The following is a 12,352-nucleotide window of genomic DNA, read 5'->3' as shown; positions in this document are numbered from 1 at the left end:
AACCATAGAGATTTAACCCAGGGCTGGCTGGCACAAAGAAGTTGGCTATATAGGGATCTTTGAACCCCTGTAAACACAACCCATAACTATCATTTGTTCAGAGCCATGATACATGCTCAGGTCAGCCAGCCTTGTCACAAACATGCTGCTACACTATGCTCATTGGGGCTCAGTGAGTGCTCTGTACATCCTTGTTGGAAAATAACATGGTCCTGCCTTTGTCCCCAGGGAAACCATCTGCCGAGTGACTGGCGGAATGAAGGTAAAGGCTGACCGAGATGAGTCCTCTCCATATGCAGCCATGTTGGCTGCCCAGGATGTGGCCCAGAGGTGCAAGGAGCTGGGCATCACTGCCCTGCATATCAAACTCCGGGCCACAGGAGGAAACAGGTATGGAAGATTGGGGGTGCATTTGAGACCTGATTGTCTGAGAGCTAACTATTTTAGGCGTGTATGTATATATGTTCCTAGTTAGGGAGTAGCTCATAATCTGTAATCCTGTCGTGGAAGAACAGGTATAGGAGGAACTAGAGTTTGGGGCTAGCCTGGGCCACACAGTTCCTCAAAAAAAAAATGGGCAATTTGTTCCTTTATGTTTATCCTTTTGTGTTTATTGAATAACCACGGCATACCAGGCAGTGAGCAAGACTGAGATGGCTTTGGGTGGCAACTTACCTTGCAGGAAACTCGGGCTTTAATCAACATGCAGAAGGTTGCATGACTTGAGTCTGTGGTACATACTAGGAAGTATGGCATAGGGGTAGGGGTGACTTGGACAGAGCTGTGTAGAGTGTTCTTTCCCCAACACCACATAGGCTGGGTGTGGTGGTGCACACCAGGAAACGGAGGCAGGGGAGTTAGGAGTTGGGTCAGTTATTGTCTGCATGATTTTGAGGCTGACATGCGCTAAGCACTGATGCTTACATGATGAGGTGGGGTCATGTCCAGTAGAGACAACTACGAGAGAAACTTGCTGAGGTGAGGAAGAAGTTGGGCATTGGAGGAATGAGTGGCTTCAGGTTGGATCCAAGAATGGGATAGTCTCACTGGGTCTTAGGTCCTAACGGGACAGAGCAAGGTGTGGCGGGAAAACTAGCACAGGAAAGAGAAAGTGGCATCTTAGATGCAGCATTGAAGAGGGCAGGGGAAGAGTTTAACCACGGGCCCAGTGAGGGTGTCTTGTGTGCCCCCTTCCTTTCTTTTAAGGATTTACAGGTGTTGTGGCACACAGCTTTATTCCCAGCATATTTCTGCCCTGTCCTCCTGACAGTCTGCTTCCCCCAAATAAAGTAGAAAAAAATTACATGAGTGTACCATGTGCATACCTGGTGCCCTTGGAGGTCAGAAAAGCACTGAATCTCTTGAAGCTGGTGTTGCAGATGGTTGTAATTACAGAGTCCAGCCCCCTGCTAGAATGGCAGTTCTACTGAGCGTCTCTCCAGCCCTCATTTAGCAATTTAGAAAAGGGTTTTATGTTGTGAAGCTGGAGATTAAGTATGGCCCACAAAGTAGCTTCCCTCACAGTATGCAAGTATTTAGCTGTTGGTTTCCCCTATTAGAAGAGATTAAAATTCAAAAAAATCTTGCTGACTAGGCCAACAATCCTTGATTTTTTTCTAGGACCAAGACCCCTGGACCTGGAGCCCAGTCAGCCCTCAGAGCTCTTGCTCGCTCTGGGATGAAGATTGGGCGGATTGGTGAGTGTCCCTCTGGTTAACACTTGGGGTTGCTTTGAAGCATTGACCCCTTCCAAACAGTGCAATGTGCCTAATGGGTCAGCTTTGTCTGGTTACTTTTGCTAAGGAGTGTGTAAAAGACATTATGAGAGTTCATCTCTGTAACAGATACAGTTTTCTCCCTATCTATATTGGGAAGACTTAAAACATTTCTGACTCTGATTTCAGAGCCTTCTGTCTCTTACCAGATGACTCCATTGATTGTCTCAGGTCTCTTCCTGCTGGCCTTTACAACAGAGCTGCTCCTGACACCTGGTGTAAAGAACAGCCAGCCACAGTTGCTCAGTGTGGGGTCACTTTACTAGAGTCAGTGGGCTCTGAGTTAGGAACTTGGTGTCCTTCCCTTGTGATTGTGCACCTTCCCAGAGCCTGTGTGCCCTTCTGAAATGGAGCTGGGATGAGGAATTGGCAGGTGGGGCAGCCCCTTATTGTTGACCATTGTAGATACATTCGGGGAAGAATGAAGTCTACTGCTAGTTGAGACTTGTGGCTACACACAGTGACATTTTATTTTCTTCTCACAGAGGATGTCACCCCCATCCCCTCTGACAGCACTCGAAGAAAGGGGGGTCGTCGTGGTCGCCGACTGTGAACAGGACTTCTCAGATTATTTTCTGTTAATAAATTGCTTTGTGTAAGCTATTTTGGTTCTGGTGTTTGTTTTAATAATTTATTTTTATTTTATACACTCTGATGTTTCACCTGCGTGTATGTCTATGTAAGGGCCTGGAACTGCAGTTACAGACCATTGTGAGCTGTCCTGGGTGCTTGGAATTGAACCAGGGTCCTCTGGAAGAGCAGCCGGTATTCTTAACTGCTGGGCCATCTCTCCAGTCCCTGGTGTTTGTTTTTGAGACGGGTTTCTACATATCCCTGGCTATTACTAAACTAATTATGTAGGTGAGGCTGGTCTCAAACCAAAGATCTGGCTGCCTCTGTCTTCCAAGAGCTGAGATTAAAGGTGTGTGCCACCATGTCTGGCAGTTCTGGTGTTGTCTCTTGTCACCAGGGTACAGAGCAAGGCAAATGTATATCATTTGGGAGGACTTGAAGACTAGTGTACAGCGGGGTTGTCTCAGCTTCTGGTGTAGGTTGAGCAAACATAGGTTTTATAGACTGGTTTTCTGTGAAAGGGAACCTGAGAACATTAGATGCTGAGACTGCAGCTCTGTGGTGTTAGCCAGCCAGTCTCCAGATTGTTGCTGTTCATAGCCCAGGCATCATGAGACACCTTCTAACCCTCCCAAGCTGGGGCTAGTGCGTCTCAAGTTGGAAGCCAGTATGGTCTACCTAGGGACCTCTAGGCCAAGGTGACATGGGAAAATAAGACACCAGAGGTGGAGCTCTTTGGATGGTCTACATGTGAACCATGCCTCTTGACTGATTTCACCATGCTTCAGGCTGACCCCAAACTCAATTATCTTGACTGTAGTGTTGGAGTTACAGGTGTAAATTAGCAGCCATTTGGTTTTTTTCAAACAGGATCTTACAATGTAGTTCTGACTCCTGTAATACTTTTTTTTTTTTTAAGATTATTATTTATGAGTACACTGTGCTGTCTTCAGACACACCAGAAGAGGGCACCAGACTGTATTAGAGATGGTTGTGAGCCACCATGTGGTTGCTGGGAATTGAACTCAGGACCTCTGGAAGAGTCAGTGCTCTTAACCGCTGAGCCATCTCTCCAGCCCTGTAATAAATTCTATAGGCCAGGCTGGACCACAGAAATCTGCCTGTCTGCCTCCACCAATAGGTGGAAATTAAAGGCACGTACCACCACCAAGCTTTCTGTTTTGTTCTTAAAAGGGCCAGAGCAGGGGCAACTTGATCCAAGTGTAGCCTGAGCTGAAGAGCAGCCTTCCAGACCCGAGCCATATATAAACCTGTGTGGGTGTTTCTTCCCCCCCCCACCGGCTGTGCAAGATGGGTAGCTTGTACTTCTGTTGCTTTCCTTAGCAGTTTTTTGAGGTTGTTCCACATTGGTACATAAAGTACCTAAGAATCAGTCACCCCACAAATACCAAGTCCTATTTTCATCTGCAATAAAACAGATAACGGTTCTTGCTTTCCAGAAGCTTTCATCCAGCTCCAAGGACACAGTGTTATCAGATGGTACTGAGTGTTCTGGGTTTGTTTTTTTATTTCTTTGAGATGGTCTCACTGCGTATCCCTAGCTGGCCTGGAACTCAACTTAGATCCAACTGCCTCCCTCTGCCTTCTTAGTTCTGGGATTAAAGGTGTGTGCCACCATGCATGCCCATGCACTGAGTCTTTAATGTGCATTGGTGTTTTGCCTGCATGTATGTCCTGTCCATGTGAGGGTGCTGAATCCCCTGAGCCTGGAGTTAGACACAGTTTTGAGCTGCCATGTGGTTACTGGGAATTGAACCCAGGTACTTTGGAAGAGCAGCCAGTGCTCAACCACTGAGCCATCTCTCCCAACATCCCCATGTACTGAGTCTTAAAGATCATATTCCTATTAGCTAAGAAAGCCAGTATGAAAAAGTAATTTGGTGGAATTGTTCTTGGTTGTTTACCTGTAATCCTAGTAAAGTTAGGGTTGCCACACAATTGGGGCTATCCTGGGTTACAATTTGAAACCTATCTCAAAATAAATAAATAAAATTAAAAAAAAAAAAAAAAGCCAGATGTGGGAGCATGCCTTTAAGCCCAGCACTCTGGGAGGAAAGAGTAGGCAGAACTCTGTATTGAGGTCTATATACTGAGACCCTGTTACAGATAAAAGCCTCTAGCACATTGGCAAAGGCATTTTGGTTTTCTTTGTGTGTGTATGTTCATCTGCTGTGTGTGTTGGTTGCTAGCCTGGAGCTGAAACTGCAGGTGGTTGTGAGCCACCTAACCTGGGTGCTGGGGACTGAACTCAGGTTTCTCTAAAGAGCAATAAGCACTCGTAACTGCTGAGTTCTCTCAAGCCCATTGCCAAATATTTGATTCCTGAGTTGTGCTTCATTTTGTTTTGATTGGGGGGCGGGGGGACAAAGGTGGGTGGGTAGGGGGACAGGATTCCCTATGTAGCCCAGGCTGGTCTGGATTTTCCTGCTTGGCCCCTCGGTGCTGGGATTATTGGAGTGTCCTGATGACATAGTATTCAAAGATCCATCCATATGGTGGGATGTGTGCATGCCCCCCATTCTTTTGTTGGATAATACAGAATTATCTGAATGCATAAACTACTACACATTTTGCTTAAATGGAAGCTGGGGGTGGGGGATGGCTCAGTTTTTGTTTGTTTGTTTGTTTTTCAAGACAGGGTTTCTCTGTGTAGTCCTGGCTGTCCTGGAACTCACTCTGTAGACCAGGCTGGCCTCGAACTCAGAGATCCGCCTGCCTCTGCCTCCCAAGTGCTGGGATTAAAGGCGTGCGCCACCACCGCCCGGCGGCTCAGTAGTTAAGAGCACTGGCTGCTCTTTCAGAAGACACAGGTTCAGTTCTAACCCTGCCATGGTGGCTCTCAACTGTCTGCAGCTTCAGTTTCAGGGGATCTGATACCTCTCTGGCCTCCAACGGCATTGTACACACATGGAGTACAGACATAAATTCAGGCAAAACACACATTAAAAAATTTTCAAAATAAAACTTGAGAAAAATAATCAAATGGGATAAAGAGATGGCTCAGGTTAGGAACATGTGTTGTTCCTGTGGAGAATCAAAGTTCACAGTTTTCATAGAGTGTGGGGGCTCAGAAGCCTTTCTGATTTTACCTCCCGCTCTAGAGTCCTGATGCCCTCATAAACATGTGCATTCAGACACACAGGAAATAAAAATTTTTACATTTGGGGAACGTTGGGGCCACTGAAGAAATGACCAAGCAGTTAAGAGCACTTGCTCTTGGAAAGGACCCAGGTTCAATTTCTAGCATCCACATGGCAGCTCACAGTGTCAAGGCCTTTTGAAACCCTCTTCTATTCTCCATGGATAGTAAGTAGTACATAGATATGTAAGTAGGCACATACATGAAAATAAAAATAAATGAATAGTTAAATGTTTAAAAATGTTAAATTTGGTGTGGGTTGGCAAGATGGCTCAGCAAGTAAAGGCACTGGTGTCCTGCTGACTGAATTCAATCCCTGGGACTCTCATGGTGGAAAGAGAGCCCAGCTTCCACAAATTGTCCTCTGACCTCCAGAAGAGTACTGTGAACATGTGCACTACCACACATTCACACATAAATAAATGTAATAGCACATTTACAAAAATAGTGTGTGGCTAAACCCAGGTCATAAAATAAATCCGGGCTGAACTTAAGTTTCCAAAAGTGGGAGTGGGTGGGCACAAATCTTCCTTGATTAAAGAATTGAAAGTAATTTAAAATCAGTTCACTGGGAAGAACTTCTTCCCTCTCATAGTAGGCTGTGCTGGCTGATGCACATCCCAGCAAATAGAATATGGCAGAGGGGAATTAGAAGTAACCAAGGAAGCCCATAGCACCTGGGAAATCATGTCCTGCATGGGTGGGTCCTCCGGTCTGATACGAGAGCACCAACATGAAAAGAGTGCCTCACTCGCCACAGAATTCTTCCAGAGGACTCATAGCCTCCACCTAGACAAGACAAACCTGAAACTGAATTAGCTCTACAAAATGCTCGTGAGCATTGTAGTTACATTCATGAACATCAAAGACAAGACCGGAGGAGATTGAGGACATGTACCGGTGTCATTTCTTTTGATGAATATATCACAGCATCGACAGATGGGAGTGACAGGAGTCTCATATATGAGAACACTCAAGTTATCTTTAACCGACTGCCAAATGAAATGACTGAAGGGATGTGGTCTCATCCCATCCGACGATCCGGTTTCTAGGTGTTGTTATGTGACACGCAGTCAAGAGGTGGCCATTCCACCGCTTCAGTCTGCAATGTTGGGACTAAGAACTTCAGCTCAGCCTTTTAGTGAAAACTGCTGGGGACGCTGTGCCTCGGAAGGGATCACAGGATGAAGTGTTTAGCACAGGCAAGCTGCTGCTATTCTTAAGCCTGTTCAGTTCTTGTGCCGAGCACATAAAGGACAGCTGGCTGGGAGCCTGGTGGAAACATGCTGGCAGTTCCCAGAGCATTCTCCTTACTTCCTGTGATGGAACATTGCAACTTGTCCTGTTCCCTGGTAACCGGGGATGCGGGCAGCTGGGTCACTGAGCAATTCTTTCGGGGTTTGATTGGTTTTTGAATTGGTATTTTTTTTTTTTCAAGAACAGCTAAGCTGTGGTCAGCTTGGACCCTAGCAGTCTGTGGGATTCTGAAACAGATGAGTTGAGACACACTATTATTGACCTGACCTCTACAGAGCATGGGAGCCCAACTCCAGAAGCTCAGCCTGAACTTGGCAACCCTACCGTCCCTCTGGAGATGACCACCACCCAGCATTTTCCTGCTTCTGGCTTCCTGCTCACTGGATTTCATGGAATGGTCTCTCTCCTAGTTAGTCACCCCATTTTCCCTGTAACCCATGGAAACGAAACCGAGGGGTTGGGGTGCTCAGTGGAGGGTTTAAGACGACAGCCCCAGTCTTCATCTCCCAGCTCTGCAAAATAAACTGTTTTGTCCCACTGAGTCATCCCCTTTGGCTTTTCTCCAGGGTAGAATCTCGTCTCTTCATGGAACCGCTCCAGCCTATGGTCTAGCATGCTTACTTTCTTCCTTTATTGTTCAAAGCCAGGGTTCAGAGCAGTGGTTCTCAACCTGTAGGTCGAGACCCCATTAATAATCAAATGACCTTTTCACAAGGGTCTCCTATCAGATAGCCAGCATATCAGATATTTACATTACAATTCATAGCCATAGAACAATTACAGTCATGAAGCAGCAACACTAATAATTCTATGATTGGGGGTCACCCAGCACATCATGAGGAACTGTAATAAATGGTCACAGCGTTAGGAAGGTTAAGGATCCCTGGTCTAGAGGCTCCTCAGGGTACTCCTCTCTTGAATTCCCACAATGCCTCTTTGTTCCTGAGTGGCCCACTGACCACCTATTTATTGCAATAGCCCATTCACCCACTATTGTGTTGTCTCTGGAAGTAGGGATAGATCCCGCACCATGTTTGTCACTGCAGCTTCCAGCCTAGTCTGCACAAAGTAGGGGTTTGACAGAGATTGGTAAGCCGTGGAAAGGACAGAAGAAAGGGCTCCCACCTTTGTTCTCAGCCAAGTCAGTACTATGAAGGACTTCCCTAGATCTCCAGTAAAATTAAAGAAAACAGACAAACATAAAAACCTATACATTTCATAACTCACGAAAAGTAAAGGAAACCTTCAAGCACTTTGAAGAAATCAGAGAAAAAGGACATCTAAGCCAGTCATGTTGGTGCATGCCTTTAATCTCAGCACTTGGAAGGCAGAGGCAGGCAGATTTCAGTGAGTTCCAGAACATACAGAATTTCACAGTGACACCCTGCCTCAAGAAAAAGAAGGAGGAGGAGGAGGAGAGAGAGGAGAAGGAGAGGAAGGGGAAGAAAGGGAGGAAGGGCAGAAGGAGGAGGAGGAAGAAGAGAAGAGAAAAAAAATGAAGTATATTTGAAAAAGACCAAAGCAAAGTCTCAGAACAATATATGATTGAAATTAAATATACACACATACAAAAAATTAAACACACAGTGGATGAGTTGAATGGTAGATTAGAGCTAGCTGAAAGAAGAATTGCTTAACTGGAAATAAAATAGAAGATTGCAATAGAATTGGAATAGGCATGCTGGCTGCACCTGGCTTTCACGCAGCCTCAGTTCCCTAGGTGCATAAGGCCCCCTGTAATCCAGAGAAACACTATCAAAGTTGTCTGTCTTTCTACACAGGATGAGTGTGCGATGGAAACAGGTAGCCTAAAAGAAACACAGCAGCCTGATAGCATGCGGACCTAAAGTGGTAGAAACCTGCCATAGACAGGAGTTTATAGAGGCATAGACTTGATTTCTTGGAAGAAAATCACTTTGTGAGACAGTGACGTCACCATTATTGCAGTGATACTAGGGTAGTCCAGGTCACCGAAGGCTAGTGACTTCAGAAATAGTGGTGTGGCAGAGACAATCCTTTATCTTCTATTGAAAATAGGTCCTTCCTGGGCTGTAGAGATGGCTCAGTAGTTGAGAGCAATGACTCTTCCAGAGGTCCTGAGTTCATTCAATTCCCAGCAACCACATGGTAGCTCACAACCATCTGTAATGGGATCTGATGCTCTCTTCTGGGGTGTCTGAAGACAGCTACAGTGTACTTGTCAAATACAAAATCTTAAATAGGTCCTGTCCCCCCCTCTCCCTTCCTCCCTCCTTCTTGTTTTCTCTCCTGCCCATCCTTCCCCCCCCCTTTTTTTTTGAGACAGGGTCTCATTATGTAGCCCTGGCTGGCCTGAATCTCACGATATAAACCAGACTGGCCTCAAACTCTGTCTCTGGTGTGCTGGGATTAGAGAAACATGCCACTATCCCTGACAAGAATCTTTTTTTTTTTTTTTTTTTTTTTTTTTTTTTAGACAGGGTTTCTCTGTGTAGTCCTGGCTGTCCTGGACTCTGTAGACCAGGCTGGCCTCGAACTCAGAAACCCACCTGCCTCTGCCTCCCAAGTGCTGGAATTAAAGGTGTGCACCACCACTGCCTGGCAAGAATCTCAATTTTTAACTGGATCAATGACTAATCCAAAAGACCGCAGGTTAGAGTAGAGCTCAGTTATACAGCACTGGGTTTGATCACTACATCCCTTCTCCGAATGCCAAAATGCCAAGACTGCTGTTCTCAATCTCTCCAAGCAGCTAGGTATAGCTCCAACTAAGCCATTGTTGGACTAGGGAGATGGATAAAGTGCGTATTGCACAAGCATGAAGACCTAAGTTCAAATCCCCAGCATCCGAGTAAGCAGGTCATGGCCATGAACACCTGTAATCACAGTACAGATCAGGGCAGAGACAGAATCACTGGGCTTTGCTGACTGCCAGCCCAGTTCTAGGTCCAGTGAGAGGTCCTGTTTAAGGAGAATAAGGCAGAGAGTGGCGAAGCAGGACACCTGATGTTCTCTAAATACTTGTGTCTGCTTACACACACACACACACACACACACACACACACACTTTGCCATTTTGCTTTCAGATTTCTTTTGAACTTGTCATTTTAGCAGGCATCTCCTTGACCATCACACATCATTCCTAGGCAGTTTACCCATCATCTTGCCTGTGTAACCGTGTGTAAGCCGGGCAGTGGTGGCACACACCTTTAATCCCAGCACTTGGGAGGCAGAGGCAGGCGGATTTCTGAGTTCCAGGACAGCCTGGTCTACAGAGTGAGTTCCAGGACAGCCAGGGCTATACAGAGAAACCCTGTCTCGAACCCCCCCCCAAAAAAAAAACCCACAAAAAAACCAACCAACCAACCAAACAAACAAACAAAAAAACCCGTGTGTGAGCTTACCTGCTACACACGGCTGTCTCACTAAGACCAGTGTTTCTTGTTCGTGAGCATATCTGCAGTCCTGATCCCTGAGTCTCGGCCATAGCTTCTGCCTTCAGAGCTCTGGGGGAAAGGCTTGAAGATGTGCCTTCCTTTCTCTCTCTCTCTCTCTCTCTCTCTCTCTCTCTCTCTCTCTCTCTCTCTCTCTCTCTCTCTCTCTCTCTCTCTCTCTCTCTCTTTGTTTTTCAAGGCAGTAGTGGTGTGCCACAGTAATTCCAGCACTTGGGAGACAGAGGCCAGCCTGGTCTACAAAGCAAGTTCCAGGACAGCTAAGAGAAACTCTGCCTCAAAACAAAACAACAAAAATACCTCAAGCCAAAAACTAGACAAACAAAACGAAACCCAAAACAAACAAACAAAAAGAAATATGACCAATAGAAATAGAGCAAGCCAGAATTCAAACCTCTGTGTTCATAGATACGGATCATACTAGCTCATCTCTAGCAGGCTTGGGCTCAGTGAGGAAAATCTGCCATGGAATTCACGGAAGAGGGAGACCTTTGGTGACCCAGTATCTGAGTGGTTTGAGAGATAAAGGGAGTGAAGTTCTATGTCTGAAGGAGGAGCCCTTGCTCTGTGCATCTATCCGTTTTCTGTGGATGACCACCAGATGGCAGCATTGTTCTAACAGGAAACAGTCTGCAGTGCTGGACAGCACCGTGGCGCAGATTCTGTGGTGCATAGCCATTTCTCTGGGCCTCAGTTTCCCGTCTTTTCAGAGAGGAGGCTGGCGCTGTGTAATATCCAAAGAGCCCTTTTGGTTGAGCTATAAAAGTAGCGAGAAGGGTTTGAAGAGATGCTTCAGTAGTTTGCTGTACCTAGCACCCACACGGCAATTCACATCTGTCTATAACTCCAGTTCCAGGGAATTCAATTTCCTCTTCTGACTTCTATAGTTACCACGGGTGCATGTGGTGCACATACTGACAAACAGGCAAATCACTCATACACATAATATAAAATAAAATCTTTTTGAAAAGGGGGGTGGATGCCGGGCGGTGGTGGCGTACGCCTTTAATCCCAGCACTTGGGAGGCAGAGGCAGGCGGATTTCTGAGTTCGAGGCCAGCCTGGTCTACAGAGTGAGTTCCAGGACAGCCAGGGCTACACAGAGAAACCCTGTCTCGAAAAACCAAAAAAAGAAAGAAAGAAAAGGGGGGGGGGTGGTCACACCTTTAATCTCAGCACTTGGGAGGCAGGGGCAGGTGGATTTCTGAGTTTGAAGCCAGTCTGGTCTACAGAGTGACAGGACAGCCAGGGCTACACAGAAAACCCTGTCTTGAAAAACAAAAACAAAACACAAAACACAAAAACCAAAACCCAAAAACCAAAAACAAAATACCAAAAACAAAAACAAAAAAAAAAAAAAAAAGAAAGAAAGAAAGAAAGAAAGAAAGAAAGAAAAAAGAAAAAAAAAAAGAAAGAAAAGGGGATTGGCGAAGCGATGCCTCAGGGATCAAGAGCACTTATTCTTGCAGAGAACCTGGGTTTGATTCCCAGCACCCACATGGCAGCTCATAGCCATTCAGGATCCAACCCTCTCTCCTGACCTCTGAGGGCACCAGGCTGGCATATGGCACACAGATATACATTCAGGCAAAACATTCATACACATAAAATGAAATGAATCTTTAAAAAAAAAATTTTTTTTTGGTGTTTCGAGACAGGGTTTTTCTGTATAGCCCTGGCTGTCCTGTCACTCTGTAGATCAGGCTGGCCTCCAACTCAGAAATCCACCTGCCCCTGCCTCCCAAGTGCTGAGATTAAAGGTGTGACCACCCCCCTTTTCTTTCTTTCTTTTTTTGGTTTTTCGAGACAGGGTTTCTCTGTGTAGCCCTGGCTGTCCTGGAACTCACTCTGTAGACCAGGCTGGCCTCAAACTCAGAAATCCGCCTGCCTTTGCCTCCCAAGTGCTGGGATTAAAGGTGTGTGCCACCACTGCCCGACTTATTTTGAGTTTAAATTATGTGTGTGAGGCCGGCGGTAGTGACCAAAAATAAATAAATAAATTGTGTGTGTGTGTGTGAGAGAGAGAGAGAGAGAGAGAGAGAGAGAGAGAGAGAGAGAGAGATATGGGGGGGTCTCGCTATTATAGTCTTGATTATCCTGGAACTCTGTGTAGATCAGGTTGGTTTCTGACTCAGTTATCTGCCTGCCTCTGCTTGC

The 12,352-nt window shown here is 46.0% G+C and overlaps 1 protein-coding gene across 2 annotated transcripts in view; it reads left to right on the top strand.

Annotated features, from left to right (window-relative positions):
• The window catches only part of Rps14 (ribosomal protein S14), a 32,538-nt gene extending 30,160 nt beyond the window's left edge, over positions 1-2,378 (top strand). For both annotated transcript variants that reach the window (XM_076912597.1, XM_034518662.2), the window contains exons 3-5: positions 229-390; positions 1,621-1,697; positions 2,261-2,378. In XM_076912597.1, coding sequence (XP_076768712.1) covers positions 229-390; positions 1,621-1,697; positions 2,261-2,328 — 307 coding nt within the window. In that variant the 3' untranslated portion in view covers positions 2,329-2,378. The remainder of the gene's footprint in view (positions 1-228; positions 391-1,620; positions 1,698-2,260) is intronic.
• The last annotated feature ends 9,974 nt before the right edge of the window (positions 2,379-12,352 follow it).

The sequence above is a fragment of the Arvicanthis niloticus genome, chromosome 14, assembly GCF_011762505.2.
Source record: "Arvicanthis niloticus isolate mArvNil1 chromosome 14, mArvNil1.pat.X, whole genome shotgun sequence".
Lineage (NCBI taxonomy): Eukaryota > Metazoa > Chordata > Mammalia > Rodentia > Muridae > Arvicanthis > Arvicanthis niloticus.
The sequence above is the reverse complement of the archived record's forward strand: the minus strand, read 5'-3'. Positions and strand labels throughout refer to the sequence as shown.